General features: G+C 42.4%; 1 protein-coding gene across 1 annotated transcript in view; it reads left to right on the top strand.

Moving 5' to 3' along the window:
* LOC120065085 (son of sevenless homolog 1-like) overlaps window positions 1–21,305 on the top strand; it is a 67,729-nt gene that overhangs the window by 4,353 nt on the left and 42,071 nt on the right. The window contains exons 2-7 of the mRNA XM_039015801.1: window positions 8,181–8,306; window positions 14,094–14,225; window positions 18,052–18,216; window positions 19,104–19,313; window positions 19,632–19,775; window positions 20,379–20,489. Coding sequence (XP_038871729.1) covers window positions 8,181–8,306; window positions 14,094–14,225; window positions 18,052–18,216; window positions 19,104–19,313; window positions 19,632–19,775; window positions 20,379–20,489 — 888 coding nt within the window. The remainder of the gene's footprint in view (window positions 1–8,180; window positions 8,307–14,093; window positions 14,226–18,051; window positions 18,217–19,103; window positions 19,314–19,631; window positions 19,776–20,378; window positions 20,490–21,305) is intronic.

Below are 21,305 nucleotides of genomic sequence, written 5' to 3'. Positions count from 1 at the left end.
CGCGGACCCCAAACCGATCCAAATGTAGCTTGCATCTGGTCATAAAATCAATTAAAACTTTATGAATCACCCATTCACAATTTTTGGGGAGTTGTATTCAATTCTTTCTACGTTCCGAATCTACCTCATCTTTTGTGACAACTGATGTGTCCTCTCCTTCAGTGTTGAACTGCGTGTGACTGTTGACAGTCATTGATGTACAAGTCATTTTGCGAAACAACCCCAGACATCATCAGTAGCCTAGGAAAACTGTGTTCAGCTTTGGGCGCTGACCAACATGGGGTAGGCGGTCTGTTCCTGATATTGCACATCTGCTCGGCACCTTCAGCATTCAAATAGTAAAATGGCTTGCATGATATTAGGCTTTATTAGTTGAGTAAAAATCTGTGTTTGCTGGGTATTGTTGTCTATGCACGGTTGAAAATGGTGTTTTAGGGGAATACAGCTACCGGAGACAATTCATCTGGATTTACCTGCCGAACAGTGCTTAAAATAGATTTGATTTTGATTGTTCAGGTTCACCATCAGCAATAGTTTTGTCTGTATATGGTCATTTTTATATATAACGGGTAAAGTTGATAATTTCATAACGAGGACCACAATCCTTTTTGCGAGGCGCACTGCATGGTTGAAGCGAGAGAAGAAAATGTCACTCTGTAAAAACTTCAAAATGGTCAAAACCATTAGATTTTGAGATGGGGTGAAATCCAAAGTATTGCTATGTCATAGCTAATTTGTAAACAATAAATATTGATACAATACTAGCTCAAACAATTAATCCATCAATTAACTTGTTATTTTAGCAGGTGGTGATTTTAGTAGTGGGGTTGACAGAAATCAGGCTCCATTGCCCCCCCCAAATATGGTAGTGGGGTGGTAGATGCCTAGTCTCCCTTATGGATCAGCTCAGGTGCCTACATAGTACACCATAGACATACATCATTTACACACAGACACACACACCCATAAATCAGCTCAGACAGATCCAGCTCAGGGAGGCCCAGCTCATGAGTTCCATCAGCAGATTTTTATTTAGAATTGAAAATGAATGTGTTTATACAACAAATGTTAGTGCGTCAAACCGAATTGCATTGATTCGTTCTCCAATCAAACCAAATCGTTTCAAACAAAAAAATATCGTTCCCGTATGGGAAAGATGCACATCCCTACTATTTGCATGTCGTGCCGTGCAGGCCCGCACTGGCTGGGGTTCCTGGGAATGAAATTCCTGGCATTGCTTTGGGTTAGTCTGGCATGCAGGAACCAGGGCCTTCTCTCCACCACACCTACCTGCCTGGGACGGGCAGCTCCGGCCCAGATTCCTTCTGCAGATTAGGAGATCTGTCTGGTCCCTTCAGTTCTGTTTAGACTCTTGACGAAAGGGCTATGGGCAAGGGTTGGGGACTGGATTTGAGCTGGGATTGAGGGAGGAGCACCTGGGTACACCAGTTTAGTTGTCATCGGCAACATCTGGGCCAAGAGTGACACAGGATCAGGTGAAGAGGTCATGTGGGGCTAGGGCTCACAAGGCCACCTTGCACATCTGGAGCCAATTAACTTGAGCTTGAATCGTCATCAACAAACTTGATTCACATGATCAGCAGCTTACTCTGGATTTGAGACTTCCATGCTTCCTTTTAGAATGACACTCAGTCCTCTCATAACCTGGGGTTGGAGAGTGACCTTGGATTTGCAACCAAGTATTTCATTCTACTCTTTACTTGATGTTGTCTATCAGAGGACCACACTGCTCTACTACACATATCTGGAGGTGAGGACACTGCTTGAAGAACAAGGCTTGAAGAACATTTAAAACACAACACTTTTTGAGTTGAAGTCCACCTTAGGCATTGTTTCTGTGGGGGAGCATTGAGTTGGCCCCCAATTTTCAGTTGGAATAATGAGCCTTTCTTCCAATTTTTCTGGGAGTTTCCCATAAACCTATCCTCCATATATTATCTTGTGTGTGTGTGTGCAGATTTTATTTGCAACTCATTTATTTAGATTATTACCTTATTATAATGGGTTTTAAGACTTGTTTTCATTTTTTTGTTTATTCATCATTTGCCTTCACAAGGAGGCAAAGCAAAGGAAGAAGTCTGATCAAACGGTCTAAAGAATTGCAGCATGCAATTTTCCATCTACAAGCAGAGCTTTCTAGTCAATCTTCCAGTTTTTTCCCCATTGGCAATCATGATGTAGCCTAACCACGAGCCTTGTGTCAGGCTAGGCTACATCTTTTACATTATCTCAGGACCTCCTGTTAGACCTTGATCGTTCCCCACTCAAAACACACTTCTGAAAGCACCTACGTACAGTGGGGAGAACAAGTATTTGATACACTGCCGATTTTGCAGGTTTTCCTACTTACAAAGCATGTAGAGGTCTGTAATTTTTATCATAGGTACACTTCAACTGCGAGAGACGGAATCTAAAACAAAAATCCAGAAAATCACATTGTATGCTTTTTAAGTAATTAATTTGCATTTTATTGCATGACATAAGTATTTGATACATCAGAAAAGCAGAACTTAATATTTGGTACAGAAACCTTTGTTTGCAATTACAGAGATCATACGTTTCCTGTCGTTCTTGACCAGGTTTGCACACACTGCAGCAGGGATTTTGGCCCACCCTCCATACAGACCTTCTCCAGATCCTTCAGGTTTCGGGGCTGTCGCTGGGCAATACGGACTTTCAGCTCCCTCCAAAGATTTTCTATTGGGTTCAGGTCTGGAGACTGGCTAGGCCACTCCAGGACCTTGAGATGCTTCTTACGGAGCCACTCCTTAGTTGCCCTGGCTGTGTGTTTCGGGTCGTTGTCATGCTGGAAGACCCAGCCACGACCCATCTTCAATGCTCTTACTGAGGGAACGAGGTTGTTGGCCAAGATCTCGCGATACATGGCCCCATCCATCCTCCCCTCAGAACGGTGCAGTCGTCCTGTCCCCTTTGCAGAAAAGCATCCCCAAAGAATGTTTCCACCTCCATGCTTCACGGTTGGGATGGTGTTCTTGGGGTTGTACTCATCCTTCTTCTTCCTCCAAACATGGTGAGTGGAGTTTAGACCAAAAAGCTCTATTTTTGTCTCATCAGACCACATTACCTTCTCCCATTCCTCCTCTGGATCATCCAGATGGTCATTGGCAAACTTCAGACGGGCCTGGACATGCGCTGGCTTGAGCAGGGGGACCTTGCGTGTGCTACAGGATTTTAATCCATGGCGGCGTAGTGTGTTACTAATGGTTTTCTTTGAGACTGTGGTCCCAGCTCTCTTCAGGTCATTGACCAGGTCCTGCCGTGTAGTTCTGGGCTGATCCCTCACCTTCCTCATGATCATTGATGCCCCACGAGGTGAGATCTTGCATGGAGCCCCAGACCGAGGGTGATTGACCGTCATCTTGAACTTCTTCCATTTTCTAATAATTGCGCCAACAGTTGTTGCCTTCTCACCAAGCTGCTTGCCTATTGTCCTGTAGCCCATCCCAGCCTTGTGCAGGTCTACAATTTTATCCCTGATGTCCTTACACAGCTCTCTGGTCTTGGCCATTGTGGAGAGGTTGGAGTCTGTTTTATTGAGTGTGTGGACAGGTGTCTTTTATACAGGTAACGAGTTCAAACAGGTGCAGTTAATACAGGTAATGAGTGGAGAACAGGAGGGCTTCTTAAAGAAAAACTAACTGGTCTGTGAGAGCCGGAATTCTTACTGGTTGGTAGGTGATCAAATACTTATGTCATGCAATAAAATGCAAATTAATTACTTAAAAATCATACAATGTGATTTTCTGGATTTTTGTTTTAGATTCCGTCTCTCACAGTTGAAGTGTACCTATGATAAAAATTAGAGATGAGGGAGGATGATCTTTGTTTATGAGCGTTGTCTTCTTTCAATTACAGCATAGTGGATGACTCGTTCATGTTCCATTCACCCAGCTCAATGTAACGCCCAGCTCAATGTAACACCCAGCTCAATCTAACATCGATAGTTTTAGGCTCATATGCTACTCACATTTTCCCTGTACCAATCATGAGATTGCTTCAACATAGCCTATGTTTGAAAGTTTACATTGTAGGTGCACCGGTCGAGAGAATTTTGAGTAATCAAGGTGCGAGACAGTGACTCAATACCGCCTTGCACACTCTTGCCTGCATCTAGCTGATCTAGGGTGTAATCATTAGTCCAACAGTTATAAATTAGTTTCTATTGTACAAATTCAGGTATGTTCATCCCGCTTCCGTTTTAAGGAATGTTTTTCAACCGACTCGGCGGGATCAATACACCCCTGATCAGACACAGTTCACATTCATAGCAGCCACCAGAAAAATAGCATGCTCACTTTGCTCGTTGTATATATAATTCCTTCTCACAACTATCGACGCGCTTTCCTCCTATCACCTTTTCCCGTCGCTTGTGAACTTCAGTGCACAACACATCAGCTGTCTGGGCCAGGCGAAAAAACATTTCCAAGCCAAACCTTCATATCAGGACCGCTGGCTGCTATACACAGCCTACATCGTTGTCCCGTCATAGTCAACACAGCTACTAGAACTAACGTGTTAGTAAACCGGCTACAATCATGCAGTACAATGTACAGTCAGAAAGCAGTTTAGCAGTTACAACGGCGGGCCCCGGTGGCAATAAATTAATAAAACCAAAAGCTTGACTTGGAAGAGTTCCAGTGTTTGATAGCCAGCTAGCCAACATGGCATCCCTCTCTGTTTGAGTAGGCTAAACTAGCTAGCTACATTCGATAGCTAAGTGAAAATAAAAAATAAAATAAAAACAACCTTATCTCACTCTTGCTTCTCCTTAATTTAGGAAGAAATTGATGTTCAAAACTGTTCAACTGTCTTTCTCGCTCTGAGTCAACTACTCACCACATTTTATGCACTTCAGTGCTAGCTAGCTGTAGCTTATTTTTTCAGTACTAGAGTCATTCTCTGATCCTTTCATTGGGTGGACAACATGTCAGTTCATGCTGCAAGAGCTCTGATGGGTTGGAGGACGTCCTCAGGAAGTTGTCATAATGACTGTGTAAATCTATGGAAGTTGTGAGAACCATGAGCCTCCTAGGTTTTGTATTGAAGTCATTGTACCAAGAGGAGGACGGAAGCTATCTGTCCTCCAGCTACACCACGGTGCTACACTACAGAGTGCTGTTGAGGCTACTGTAGACCTTCACTGCAAGACGGTTTGTTTTAATCAATTATTTGGTGAGGTGAATATATTTAGTATAGTTTTATTTCTATTAAATTCACTGAGGATGGTCCTCCTCTGAGGAGCCGTGTGTGTGTGTGTAAAATGGAGGCATTAGAGAACATTCAGGCTTTATAGACCCAGTACAGCAACCTCTGTATTTCCATAGAAGATGGGAGTTTCCTTTGCCTTGTGATGGGAGAAGATTGCACTTCAGCTACAGTACGATTTTCGCCACGTTTCGATTCTCTGCATTTCTATCTGAAGTTTTGTCACTTGCTCACTACCTTGTTGAATTGGTGTTTGTCATGGGCTCGAATTGGTTTCCACCGTATGTCTTGCTCCAGTGAAGTGTCAAGCGTGTGCAAAGCTGTCATCAAGGCAAAGGATGGCTACTTTGATGAATCTCAAATATATTTAGATTTGTTTAACACTTTTTGGTTACTACATGATTCCATATGCGTTATTTCATAGTTTTGATGTCTTCACTGTTATTCTACAATGTAGAAAATAGTCAAAACAAAGAAAAACCCTTGAATGAGTAGGTGTGTAAACTTTACTGGTACTGTATGTATTTTGGAGTTTGTATTTAGTATTTTATTTTAATTGTTGGACATAAATGACTGTTAACAGCAGGAAATCAGCTCCAAGTGATTTTAATTTAGGTAATCTGTTCCAAAGTATTCCCGTGCCTAATAGAGAGATGCGTTTAATTGCATACAAATGTAAGCAAGTTTTGAAATGTATTGTTTTAGTCAAATACATCTATTCGGGCTTCTTGCAGTCAATTTGCAGTCTCCAAATAATTAGTAATTATGTTGAAAATATCTAAATGATCCCTGCTGTAGGTTATAGTCCCCTCTTTACTTACCTCCCTTTCATTTTGCTTTTCACGCCATCTGTGCCTTTTTGCTTTTATCCACTCTGCACCATTTTTAGCGATCAGTTTACTATTTTATGCAGTCTCTCCCTCAAAATGAAATGGCATATTCATAGAAATAGTTTTACTTTCTATTTCTAAGGTCTCCATCTTAATACTATCTGACCTCAGTTCCAAAACACCCTCTCTCGCTCACACTCACACTCTCTCCCTTTGTAACTCTCCCTCCCTCTCTGCCTCTGAAGAGCTGCCAAGTTGAGTAGAGACCGTGCCCTCTCTAAGAGGGGGGGGGGGGGGGGGGGAGTAGAGACTCAGCTTGCTTAGTCATGCTCTGATAGGAGGCCTCGGCTGGCGAGGCGAACTGAGGAGACCGGAGTGTCTATGCTGTGCTCTCGTCACTGGGCTCAGTCAGTTACCAGGGACACAGCGTTAGAGGCAGTAGTCCCACTCCACGATCCCTCACCTTCCTCATGATCATTGATGCCCCACGAGGTAAGATCTTGCATGGAGCCCCAGACCGAGGGCACTTTTTGCACCAAAGTACGTTCATCTCTAGGAGACCGAACACGTCTCCTTCCTGAGCGGTATGACGGCTGCGTGGTCCCATGGTGTTTATACTTGCATACTATTGTTTGTACAGATGAATGTGGTACCTTCAGGCGTTTGGAAATTGCTCCCAGGTCTTGGATGATTTCTTTTGATTTTCCCATGATGTCAAGCAAAGAGGCACTGAGTTAGAAGGTCGGCCTTGAAATACATCCACAGGTAGACCTCCAATTGACTCAAATTATTTCAATTAGCCTATCAGAAGCTTCTAAAGCCATGACATAATTTTCTGGAATTTTCCAAGCTGTCTGAAGGCACAGTCAACTTAGTATATGTAAACTTCTGACCCACTGGAATTGTGATACAGTGAAATAATCTTACTTTAAACAATTACTTGTGTCATGCACAAAGGAGATGTCCTAACCGACTTGCCAAAACGATAGTTTGTTAACAAGAAACTTGTGGAGTGGTTGAAAAGCGAGTTTTAATGACTCCAACCTAAGTATATGTAAACTTCCGACCTCAAGTGTGTGTGTGTATAACTTTGTTAAAACAATTCAAAATACGTTTCTTTTGACTCTTCAGATACCCTAAAATGTAATCAAACTATAATTTTTCATACGGAAAGTAGTATGTTCCTCGTGCGACCAAACACGAATTTCCAATAGTGTGTCCCAATACTAAAACTCATATTTCTTACTCGTTTTGGAAGAAACACGCCTGAAACCTTGAACACAGAGTGCTGACATCTTGTGGAAAAAAGAATCTGGTTGGTTTTTCTATGGATTTTCTCCTACCGTATCTTATGTGTTATAGTCTCCTACATTATTTTAACATTTCTACAAACTTCAAAGTTTTTTCTTTCCAATGGTACCAATTATATGCATATCTGGCTTCAGGGCTTGAGCAACAGGCAGTTTACTTTGGGCACGTCAGTCAGGCGGAAATTGAGAAAAAAGGACCCTAGCCTGAAGTTTCAGAACCCACATTTATTCAAATAAGTTTTTTCTCTGCCAAGAAGTTTCCTTTCCACTCTTATGTAGGTTTCATAACAGCAAGGAAATAACACTGTCACAACAGATCTTAATATGCGTCATGACAGTTATGTCAGCTGTTAGGACATAACATGGTTATGACCGTGCAATAATGTGTTATGACTCTGCGGGTCAAGTAAAGGGTTACCTCATCTTCTCTCTTTTTTAGTTGGGTGAAAAAATTACAAAATGTTTCTAAATTCCCTTACGTTGATTACTTTTTCCACGTTGATTCTATTCCATGGAAACACCATTTATTCAACTAGTTTGGGCCCAGCTGGAATCCATACTGAACTAATAGCCTAGCCTCATCTCTCTTAGTTTCTGTGTGAAGGTGCTGAGCCAGATGCACCTCAAGCTTTTTAACAGTTGATCCAAAAAAAAGTGTAATGATAATCAACTCAACCTATACTGAACTAATACATGTTTACCACGTATTCTGCCGATCCAACCTTTTTAACAGCTGTTTTTCCAAAAAATAAATAAACTCATACTGAAATATTATATATCTCTCTCTGTGAAGGTGCTGAGCCAGGTACATCCCAAACTGTCGTCCCAGGAGGATGCGCTGCAGTACATCGAGGAGCTGATCCTGCTGCTGCTCAGCATGCTCTGCCAGGCACAGCCACGCAGCGTGCAGGATGTGGAGGTGAGGATCTCCGTCAATAGCGCAACAGTGTCTGGACCAAAAACCTTGTTGACCCCTTTTTTACAGAGTGTAAACAGAGGGGGTTTTTACACACTTCCAAAGCAATAACAGGAGCTTTGGACAAAAAGGTCCTTCACATAGAGCAGGGGTGTCAAAGTCAAATGGACGGAGGGCCAAATAAAAAATTTAGCTACAAGCCGAGGGCCGGACTGTTCGAATGTTCATTGAAAAAATTTTAAATGACGCATATAGTCTAGTGAACCTAATTGAACCTACTGAAAACCTAACAAATATATTCCAATATGATCAGATAAATAAAGCAATATTTTCTTATGGCTCTGTCAGTAATCTTTAATTTTCAACAGACACAAAAGACAAATTTCCTTTATATAAAAATCCCCATAACATGAACATTAAATGAAAGAAACCGGTATTCAAGGCACCATCAGTAGCCTATATTTTCTATTTTAGCAAAAGTGGGCTAAATTTACTTCAAAGAAAAAAACAATAATAGCAATTTTCTATCATCCACTCAACTGAAATATTTTTAAAATATAATTGGATTGAAATACAATAAAATAAAGTGCAAAAATCTAGCCTTTTGTAGCCTTTGTTCCATGTCCATATTCTTGTTTTTGTCCGCGTGTTTCGTTTCATAATGTCGTCTCAGATTATACTCTTTCAGTACCGCCACACTTTCTCCACACAGAAGACACACAGGTTTTCCAGCTACCTCCGTGAACATATACTCCGACTCCCACCTTGTTTGAAACCCCCGGTTCTCAGTGTCCACCTTCCGTTTTGCCATTTTTGATGGTTATCTGAAAGTTAATTTTACTGTGATGCTGACGACTGCTGTGCCAATAAATATTGAAATGAAGCAGCCTACTGCTCGGTGCGTCACCGTTGCATTGTGGGAAATGTAGTATTGGTGCGTGTAAAAGATCTGCGGGCTGCCGGCTTGCTGCGGTCTGCGGGCCGGTTCTAATAATAAATCAAGATCATCCCAGGGGCCGTAAAAAACCTTCTCGCGGGCCGGATGTGGCCCGCGGGCCTTGACTCTGACATATGTGACATAGAGAAAAAGGAATGTGTGCTCAGTGTTGTTTTGCCCTCGTGATCTTTTACTGAAGCGTAGTTCCAGGTGATAATATCACAACATTTCAATCACAATTAAGTTGAATCGTTGTGATTGTGTTGTCTAAGCTGTATTATTAAAAGATTCCGTTTGGAAGCAGAAAAACAGTGAGCAGACCTTCCCTTTTGGAGTCCCTCATGGAAACAACAACGAGCTGTGGCGAGGTAGAAGTTGCCTCTAAATCACAGGTCTAGGATCAGACGACTGTTCCCCTGATCCCCTCATTTAACCTATCGTCTGGGAAATAAACTGACCCTTGACCAGTGATGGGGGCTACTTCTACTTAAAGGGGCAATCAGCATTTGCTACACTGAACAAAAATATAAACGCAACATGTAAAGTGTTGGTCCCATGTTTCATGAGCTGAAATAAAAGATCCCAGACATTTTCCATATGCACAAAAAGCGTATTTCTCTCAAATCCTGTGCAGCAATTTGTTTACATCCCTGTTAGTGAGCATTTCTCCTTTGTCAAGATAATCCATCCACCTGACAGGTCAGGGATATCAAGAAGCTGATTAAACTGCATGATCATTACACAGGTGTATCTTGTGCTGGGGACAATAGAAAGCCACTCTAAAATGTGCACTTTTGTCACAACACAATGCCATAGATGTTTCAAATTGAGGGAGTGTACAATTGGCATTCTAACTGCAGGAATGTCCACCAGAGCTTTTGCCAGAGATTTTAATGTTCGTTTTAGAGTATTTGGCAGTATGTCCAACCGGCCTCACAACCGCAGACCACGTGTAATCACGCCAGCCCAGGTCCTCCACATCCGGCTTCTTCAGCTGGTCTGAGACCAGCCACCCGCACAGCTGATGGAACTTTGGGTTTGCACAACCGGCGAATTTCTGCACAAACTGTCAGAAAACGTCTCAGGGAAGCTCATCTGTATGGTCGCTGTCTTCACCAGGGTGACACAATTGCAACAAACACAATTGCATTTTATCGATAGCAATTTGAATGCACAGAGATACCGTGACGAGATCCTATATTTGTCACATGCGCCAAATACAACAGGTGTAGTAGACCTTATTGTGATATTCTTACTTACAAGCCCTTAACCAACAATGCAGTTCAAGAAATAGAGTTAAGAAAAAAAAAAATATATATATATATATAAAATAAATTACCAAATAAAATAATAACAAGGCTATATACAGGGGGTACCGGTACCAGGTCAATGTGCGGGGCTACAGGTTAGGTGAGGTAATTTGTACATGTAGGTAGGGGTAAAGTGAATATTCCGGGTGGCCATTTGATTAATTTTTCAGCAGTCTGATGGCTTGGGACTAGAAGCTGTTAAGGAGCCTTTTGGACCTAGACTTGGCGCTCCGTTACCACTTGCCGTGCGGTAGCAGAGAGCACAGTCTATGACTTGGGTGACTGGAGTCTTTGACAATTTTTTGGGCTTTCCTCTGACACTGCCTGGTATATAGGTCCTGGATGGCAGGAAGCTTGGCCCCTGTGATATCCTGGGCCCGTACACACTACCCTCTGTAGCGCTTTACGGTCGGATGTCGAGCAGTTGCCAAACCAGGCGGTGATGCAACCAGTCAGGATGCTCTTGATGGTGCAGCTGTAGAACCTTTTGAGGTTCTGAGGACCCATGCCAAATCTTTTCAATCTCCTGAGGGGGAATAGGTGTTGTCGTGCCCTCTTCACGACTGTCTTGGTGTGTTTGGACCAGGATAGTTTGTTGGATGTGGACACCAAGGAACTCACTCTTGACCTGCTCCATTACAGCCCCGTTGATGTAGTCCACGATCAGCTCCTTTGTCTTGCTCACATTGAGGGAGAGGTTGTTGTTGTCCTGGCATCACACTGCCAGGTCTCTGACCTCCTCCCTATAGGCAGTCTCATCGTTGTCGGTGATCAGGCCTACCACTGTTGTGTCATCAGCAAACTTAATGATGGTGTTTGAGTCGCCTGGCCATGCAGTCGTGGGTGAACAGGGAGTACAGGAGAGGACTAAGCACGCACCGCTGAGGGGCCCCCGTGTTGAGGATCAGCGTGGCAGATGTTTTGTTGCCTACCCTTACCACCTGAGGGTGGCCCGTCGGGAAGTCCAGGATCCAGTTGCAAGAGGGTGTTTAGTCCCAGGGTCCATAGCTTGGTGATGAGCTTTGTGGGCATTATGGTATTGAACACTGAGTTATAGTCAATGAACAGCATTCTCACGTAGGTGTTCCGTTTGTCCAGGTGGGAAAGGGCAGTGTGGAGTGTTTTCAACATGATAATCCACGGCCCCATATCGTAAGGATCTGAACACAATTCCTGGAAGCTGAACATGTCCCAGTTCTTCCATGGCCTGAATATAAGACATGTCACCCATTGAGCACGTTTGGGATGCTCTGGATTAACGTGTACGACAGTGTGTTCCAGTTCCAGCAAAATATCCAACAACTTCGCACAGCCGTTGAAGAGGAGTGGGACAACATTCCACAGGCCACAATCAACAGCCTGATAATCTCTATGCGAAGGAGATGTCGCGCTGCAAGATACAAATGGTGGTCACACCAGATACTGACAGGTTTTCTGATCCACGCCCCTACCTTTTTTTTAAGGCATCTTTGACCAACAGATGCATATCTGTATTCCCAGTCATGTGAACTCTATAGATTAGGGCCTAATTTATTTCAATTGGCTGATTTCCTTTTATGAACTGTGACTCAGTAAAATCGTATAAATTGTTGAAAGTTATGTTTTTTTAAATATTTTGTTTCAGTATACATCAATTTTGGGACTTAAATTAATGATCTGTACGTATTGATTCTTGAAGAATATAATTTATAAATGCTTCATGAGCTTAGTTCAACTGTCGTACCCCATCAGAAGCCAAAATATAAGCTTGTTTTACTCCAATGTTTGTAAACAAACACTATATAGCCTCAAAACATGGTTAAAAGTATAATGTTGATATCATGGATGGCCAGTCCTTGCATCCATAGCACTGTCTATGAATTTGGTTGGTTCCATTTCTCTAGCCCCATCCCTCAGCTTTTTTCCGAACCGGGGCGGGGAGTCCACTTTGTTATTGTTTCTACTGCTGATTGCCGCTTTAAATGTCTCTGTCATAGCATTCCGCTTAATTTCATTCTGTAGCAGACACACTTTTTATTGACAGCTGGTGAAGTCAGGATTGCAGTAAAAGAGGATGTTGATTTTATGTGCCCACCCAAAAGGGGAAATTATCAGTGTTCGTGAAGTTAATTTATTTTAAACTCGGATCACGGTGTACTTTAGATGGTTTGATTTGCACTGAGATAAAACTCAGTTTTCATTCATTTGTATTCTTACGAATCCAATCCATTTACCCAAAGTGACAGGTAGAAAAGTTAAGCTATTTACGGACATGTATTTTGACTGATATTGCTTTGACAATCATTTGAACAGAACTCACAACATTCTCATATCTTGATTGATTGGATGTCATTGAACAGTAGAACGTTTTCTTGCGCATCATCACACTATGTTGTTTTTTGCTATTCTACAATGTTAACTGACATGAGCTAATGCAGAAAACATCTGAAATCTTGCTTTGTTCAGTCCATGTTTTAGATGGCCAACCTGTTTTCACCTCTTGTTTTTGTTTTGTCTACCTTGACTCATTTATTGCGAGCAGAAGGTTCACGTGAAATCCGCAGGTGCTTTTTACGGTCCATGACCCTAGCCATGGGGCATGGTAAAGTCAAACCATGGATATGTGGTCTCTTTTTACCATGTTTACTCCTCCCTTAGTTCTGTGCTCTCTCTTTCTGTTGACCTCTCCCTGTGACCCTGTCTGTATGAACTTTAACCCTTGACCTGCCAGGGTTGGTGACTGACCACTCTCATTTGTGCTTGTGTATATTGTAGTTTGTGACCCATTGAATCCAATGGATTGCGGGAAATTTGTATTGTTTGCGTACTATGTATGTACCCTACATAAGAACTACATAACGCATTCATAAAGAGCTCCTTAATACCTTTGTAAGCACAACATAAATGTTTGATTCCCTCAAATATACAACACAAACATTTTGTAAATGCCTAGGCCTCAGAAAGCCTATGTCAACTTGAAGTTGTTGACATAAGCTCTTATGACTTTTTATGTAGTGCTTATGAAGATGTCCTCCGTTAACTGTGGATGTATTTTGTAGTTCTCACCCTTTTTTAAAATGGTTACAGAAACTCTTAGCCTAACTCATACGTCAAGGGAGGGACATCCTGGTAGTGCCTGCAGCAGAAGTGTGACATGACACTTGACATGTACATGTCATGTACCCGCCCTCCCATTGACATAACCTGTTAGATGTCCCTTTTTTAAGGGAAAAATCCCATGTGAAACGCCTGCGACAATAAAACAATGGTGAACGCATGGAAATGCTTATGTCAAGTGTCATAGGGCAGTTTGAAGGAGGAGGAGTCATGTTTGCCCCCAGTGAATGTAGACATGTTTGCTTTGCCTATGGATGCAGCATCAACAGAGGACCAGGAAATATGTAATTTAAGTAAATAAGAGATAAGTAAGGCCTGACTGCAGCCCAAATGGCACCCTATTCCCTATGTAGTCCACTACATTTGACAAGGGCCCATAGGGCTCTGGTCAAAAGTATTGCACTATTGAAGGGCTCTCAATCTCCCTCCCTCCTTTCCTCCCCTCAGGAGCGAGTGCAGAAGAGTTTCCCTCACCCTATCGATAAGTGGGCTATCGCCGACGCCCAGGCAGCCATCGAAAAGAGGAAGAGGAGGAATCCTTTGGCCCTGCCAGTGGATAAGATCCACCCGCTGCTCAAGGTAACCCATAATCCCAAATGTCTCTGGGTCATGTTCAGTAGGGCAAAGCATTTTGAAATGGAAAGCGAAAATGAATGTTTCTTACTGGACACTTTCAGCAGGATCAGACTTTGATGCTGGCCAGTAAAAACATGTTGGGGCAGTATCTTCTCAGCGCATTTTGTTGTTCCAGTTTACCTGCTGTGTCACAGTCTGCTATTGAAAACCATTGAAAACTACACACTGAAAAGTCATGTTATTTGTATTTGAGCAAAATGATTGGCTGTTAATTCAACCACGCTCCTCGCAAGTCAGAACTTCTTGAGCACTCGCACTACATGAGTTGATGCCTTCACACGGCACACATGAGCTGTCCAGAGTAGAAAGAAGGGCTCATCAATCTACTCGCCAAGTTTTTTTATTTTAGGGAAAGTGGTTTACAAAAGTAAAACTTCAATAGTGAACATACTAGCAAAAATAATACAATGTCTACATTGCTAAATTATATTTGTTTTTTTAATACAGTAATACCATAATAACCAAATGTAGCCTATTACGAGCTGAATATATACAGACCAAGGATATCAACCTAGGCCCCTGCATGACCCTAATGCATTTACAAAGAAAAGGTTAACGTTGGACCCTGATTTCAGGTAGTTCGTTACTGTTTCAAAACTTTTTGTACCTACTGAACATGACCCTGGTGGCTAGACCAATCATAATGAAGGGACCTGTAAGGTCAGGATGTAGCCTAGGTCTTCAACGCCAAGTACGTTAGTCAGGCTCTAAGAGCTTTGCCCATCTGGATTGTACAATATTTGCACATTATTCAAAAAAATTCTCCAAGCTCTGTCAAGTTGGTTGTTGATCATTGCTAGACATTTTCAAGTCTTGTCAAAATCGCCTTGAAAATCGGTCCGTAACTAGGCCACTCAGGAACATGCAATGTCGTCTTGCTAAGCAGCTTCAGTGTATATTTGGCCTTATGAAAGGTGAATTTGTCTCCCAGTGTCTGTTGGAAAGCAGACCGAATCAAGTTTTCCTCTAGGATTTTGCCTGTGCTTGGCTATATTCCTATACTCTTTTTATCCCCAAAAATCTCCCAAGTCCTTGCCGGAGATGAGCATACCCGTAACATGATGCAGCCACCACCGTGCTTGAAAATATGGAGAGTGGTACTTAGTGATGTGTTGGATTTGCCCAAAACACAACGTGTTGTGTTCAGGACATAAAGTTAATTTCTTTGCAACATTGTGTGCAGTATTACTTTAGTGCCTTACTGCAAACCGAATGCATGTTTTTGAACATTTCTATTCTGTACAGGCTTCCTTTTCGCTCTGTCATTTAGGTTAGTATTGTGGAGTAACTACAATGTTGATCCATCCTCAGTTATCTCCTATCACACAGCCATTAAACTCTGTTTTAAAATCACCGTTGGCCTCATGGTGAAATCCCTGAGCGGTTTCCTTCCTCTCCGGCAACTGAGTTAGTGACTATGTGTATTGATACACCATCCTAAGTGTAATTAATAACTGCACCATGCTCATAGGGATATTCTATGTCTGCTTTATATTTTTTATTTTACCCATCTACCAATAGGTGCACTTTGCGAACCATTGGAAAACCTTGCTGGTCTTTGTGGTTGAATCTGTGGTTGAAATTCACTGCTCGCCTGGGGGACCTTACTAATTGTATGTGTGGGGACAGAGATGGGGTAGTCATTTAAAAATCATATTAAACACTATTATTGCACACAGTAAGTCCATGCAACTTATTATGTGACTTGTTAAGCACATTTTTACTTATTTAGGCTTGCCATAACAAAAGGGTTAAATACTTATTGACTCAAGACATTACAGCTTAGATTTTTTTTAAATTAATATCTAAACATTGCTAAAAATGTAATTCCACTTTGATGTTATGGGGTGTTGTGTATTGATCAGTGACACAATCAAAATTCAGCAGAATGTGGAAAAAGTCAAGGGGTGTGAGTACTTTCTGAGGGCACAGTAAAAAGTCCTGAATGTTGCAAATAGGACTGTCTGTCATGTATTAATTTATTAATCCGTTTTAGCTGTTCTACACAATATATCTGAAAGTGTTGTAACGTTACATCCTCCTGAACAGGACCCAGTTACTGATATCTTTAAAAAAATATATATATGTTTCACCTTTATTTAACCAGGTAGGCCAGTTGAGAACAAGTTCTCATTTACAACTGCGACCTGGCCAAGATAAAGCAAAGCAGTGCGACACAGACAACAACACAGTTACACATGGAATTAACAAACTTAGTCAATAACACAATAGAAAGGTCTATATACAGTGTGCGCAAATGATGTAAGATTAGGCCATAGTGGTGAAATAATTACAATTTAGCAATTAAACACTGGAGTGATAGATGTGCAGAAGTTAAATGTGCAAGTAGAGATACTGGGGTGCAAAGGAGCAAAAATAAATAAATATCAATATGTGGATGAGGTAGTTGGGTGGGCTATTTACAGGTGGGCTATGTACGGGTGCAATTATCTGTAAGCTGCTCTGACAGCTGATACTTAAAGTTTGTGAGGGAGATATGCGTCTCCTGCTTCAATGATTTTTTTTCAATTCGTTCCAGTCATTGGCAGTAGAGAACTGGAAGGAAAGTCGGCCAAAGGAGGAATTGTGCTCTACACTTCAGAAACATTTTTATGAAACAGACAAAGGATTGATTGAACCGCTTTTAACGTGACTCAATAAACAAAATAGACATTTTGTTTTTTCTTTGTCCAAAATGTTTTCTGTTTCAGTGCCTACTGAACACAGCTCGAGGAGCGGTATTGGCCACTTTTCTCACAGTACCTATACTGACCAATAGAGGGAGACATTTAACTGTTTTGTGGAATTGGTCACTTACTGAAAATCCATGATGAACCTGTCATGCTTAACAAAATGTATTCAGCCATGCCAAATACTTTAATTGCGATTGCAGTTGAAACAATAACACATTTTGGTAAAAAGCTGTGGGATGGGTATGGAGAAATGTCGAAGGCCAGTATGAGGGTTTGCGCTCAGGCTAGAATGAATGGTGGCTGTAGAGTTCAAAGGGTACTCGCACTCAAACCATGAAAAGGAAAATTCCAAGGAGGCCGAGATGCAAAGATTTACTTAATTTAGACCATGCTTCCAAGAATACAAAAGGTTAAAGTTCTGAAAGACCTACACTTTTTTGCACTTTTTGTTGTATTCTTTTACCTATTGCCCCTTTTAAATAAGGAATGATAGGATTTACATTTTAGAATGGTAACTAACACCTAACCATATAGATGCTTTATGAGTGACCAAGCAACCTTTTAAAAAAACATGTCTCTTATTGGATACTTGATAAGAATATTCCAACTATATTCTTTAGACCTTTTTTGCTATGAGCTGTTAGTGCTCTTTGTTTTAGTAATACACATACTGATGTGCAGCAACAACAGAATTACTTGATTAACATCATTTTAAGAACACCGGTTATACAATTCTGAGCCTTGCATGACCGTATTACATGACTTAATTAGTATTTAAAGTACCTATAGTGCCCAATTACTGTTCAATGATGTGTACCGGTAACCAAAACGCATAAAGGAATTCTTACCCTGCACTTTCTGTGTTCTGTGTACCATTCAGTTCAGCACCGTTTACATTAATTTGAAAGTACGGCAGGGTCAGATTGTACAGTAGTCAAACCACACTGACCCTGCTTTTTACCCATGATTCCTCTCTTCCTGGGTCATGTTCAGGAGGCACTAGGGTACAAGACCGCCAGTACACAGTAGGTGTACGTAGTGGACTCATTTTCCCATAATCCCTCTCCCTTGTTCAGGAGGTACTAGGGTACAAGATTGACCACCAGGTGTCGGTGTACATCGTGGCCGTGTTGGAGTACATCTCAGCAGACATCCTGAAGCTGGCAGGGAATTACGTGAGGAACATCCGCCACTACGAGATCTCCCAGCAGGACATCACCGTGGCCATGTGTGCCGATAAGGTGAGCGTTAACAACTGTGTTGTGCTTCACAGTGTGTTGTAATGCATTATGAAGAGGATCTTCAACATCAGCTACTGTGAGATCCCCCAGCAGGACATCACTGGCCGTATGTGCCACTAAACCATTTCTAGTCTTCTTCAAGATTGACTGTACCAATCCCAGATTGCCCCTTTTATGTTGCTATGACTATGAAATTAGATTGGCTTGTAAATGCTATTGTTGTTGTTGTTGGCCTAAGTATGGCTGGTGGCGTGTGATGGTGAGAAGTCTCAGGAACAACACCGACTGGCCAATATACAACTAAAGCTGGAGTCCGTAGGGTCATTTCTGAACGTAAGCTGATGAAGAATGCCAGCTGAATGAGCGAGAATGTGTGCCCGCTTTTGTTTGCCTGTGCGTGCGCATGCATGTTTCTAAGCTTGGGTCTCTCGGGATCCATTTCAATTCAGGAAGTAAACTGAAATTCCAATTCCACATCTTCTTTACAGAAAATGACTGAAGAAAATGGGAATTTCAGTTTACTTCCTAATTGACTGAACTAAATGGAATTGACTCCAACCTGGTATCTATGCTGATGTCCCTCTGTGTGATTATTCAATCTATGAATTTTACTTTTATTTTTATTGAACCTTTATTTAACTAGGCAAGTCAGTTAAAAATAAATTCTTATTTACAATTACTGCTTTCCCCGGCCAAACCCGGATGATGCTGGGCCAATTGTGTGCTGCGCTATAGGACTCCCAATCACAGCCGGATGTGATCCGCCTGGATTCGAACCAGGGACTGTAGTGACGCCTCTTACTGTGCCACTCGGGAGCAAAAAGTGGTCCGTAACACTGAGTAATTGGTAAGAATATGTCTGGCCGCTTCTATTCCCCCATCTCCAGGTTCTGATGGACATGTTCCACCAGGATGAGGAGGACATCAGCGGTTTTCCCCTGATGGACGAGGAGCCGTCCACCAGCGAGGAGCAGACCTACTACGACCTGGTCAAGACCTTCATGGCCGAGGTCCGACAGTACCTGCGCGACCTCAACCTCATCATCAAGGTGTTCCGCGAGCCAATTGCCTCCGACGCCGGACTCTTCTCCCACCATGTGAGTAGTGATGGAGGTACCCTCGCACACACTTGCACATCTATGGTCTTCCATCAGGACTTTGTTTGACTCGTCTTTTTCCACTCCTTTTCTCCCCTCTACCACCACTCTCACTTCTCTCCTGCCACCTTCCTGCATTACTCTGCTCCCCATCTCCCCCTTCCACCCATCTTTCCATCACACTCCCCCTATTCCCACACGACTCTCTCTCTCTCTCTCTCTTCCCCCAACTCTCTCCCTGCCTCCTTCCCCTTCCTTAATTCCCTGTCTCCCATCCTCTCTCGCTCTCTCTCCCCCTCTCTCTACTACCCCCTGCAGGACGTGGAGAACATCTTCAGCCGCATCGTGGACATCCACGAGGTCACCCTCAAGCTGCTGGGCCTCATTGAAGACACGGTGGAGATGACAGACGAGGGGAGCCCACACCCGCTGGTGGGCAGCTGCTTCGAAGACCTGGCCGAGGTGAGTGTGTGTTTGTGGGGGGGTGGGAGGGATGGTGCGTGTGTATGTTTATGTGGTGTTTGTGGGAGCCCAGCTTGTTTGTGGTGGGCAGCTGCTTCAAAGACCTGGCCATGGTAGGTGTGTGGTTGGGGGGGATTGTTATGCATGTTTGTGTGATGCTGTCTGTGTTAAGAAATTGCTGTCTGCAAAAAAGTGTGTATTTGTGGGGATGTGTGTGTGTGTTTACGCGCATATATATTGTGTTGGTGTGTGTGCTGTTTCTGCAAATACATTGCTCCTGGGCACCCAAAGACTGAGCTAAAGCTTAGGCATTAGCTTGGGGAGCTAACAGGAGTCTTCAGGTACCAGTGAAGGTTGCTCATTACACAAACCACTTCTGTTACACTTACACCTGTGTCTGAAAATACATTGCTCTTGTGCACCACAACGCTGTTAGTCCGCCGAGCTTAAGCTTAGGACCTAGACATTAGCTCAGGGAGCTAACGCAAGTCTTCAGGTCCCAGGCAAGGTTCCTTGTCATTCACAGACCCCACTTACACCCTGTGGCCATTGTCATAAAACATGACATTTCATATTTGATACATCTTTCTTTTTTATATCCAGGAGCTGGCCTTCGACCCCTATGAGACGTATGCTCAAGACATCCTGCGGACTGGCTTCCACGATCACTTCCTCAGCCAGCTGTCTAAACCGGGAGCTGCCTCATACCTCCAGGTCAGAAGCCACACTTACCAGCCCCCCGCTGACCACACTCACCAGCCCCCCGCTGACCACTCCTTATCATAAGCCCAAAAGTCAGGCTTGATTACTCCAATGTTTATGTTTTTGTTGTCGACTGATGTATTTAAATTATGTTTTTACAAAGTTATGAGTTGCTCTGATGGAATGTAATTAATCGTGTACTACAAATGTTAATCACGCGCTATTTGCATGTGAAGTATTTGCTTGTTAACTTTTTTGTTGGTGGCCATTCTTGGATGTGCATCTAACAGAGTTTGGCGTTTAAATTCTGACTGTTAGGGCAACCAGGCAAGGTCCACGCCAGGAAGGCCCAGAAATATTTCTGGTATCCGATTGTTCTGGAAATTCTCACATAGGAACTTCACTGTGTGGAAGGATGTTTGATATGCTTATTACATTTGTATCGCAAACACTTTTTTTTCATTGAGATGAAAGTGGCCATTTTAAGCCCTTTTTAGACCTGTACATGCCTCGTGTAAAAGCCTTTGATTTGTGAACCGTACATGATACAGACAACATCTTGGTGTCATTGTGCTCCAAAATATGAATTAGAATTGTGAACAATTGTATTTCAGAATCTAGACATACTCCATATTTCAGAGCACACTACAATGAGTATAATTGCATCAAGATGGTGTCTGTATCATGTACGGTTCATGGATCATAAGGTCTTACAGGAGGCATTTTAGGTCTAAAAAGGAATAAAATGGCCACTTTAATAAATAAAATAAAAAGTGATTAAAATGTAAAAATGCATGTCAAACATTCCTCCCAACGAAGTCCCTGTGA

Source organism: Salvelinus namaycush, chromosome 2, assembly GCF_016432855.1.
Source record: "Salvelinus namaycush isolate Seneca chromosome 2, SaNama_1.0, whole genome shotgun sequence".
In the NCBI taxonomy this organism is placed as follows: Eukaryota; Metazoa; Chordata; class Actinopteri; order Salmoniformes; family Salmonidae; genus Salvelinus; species Salvelinus namaycush.
This window is presented reverse-complemented; position numbering and strand designations above follow the sequence as displayed.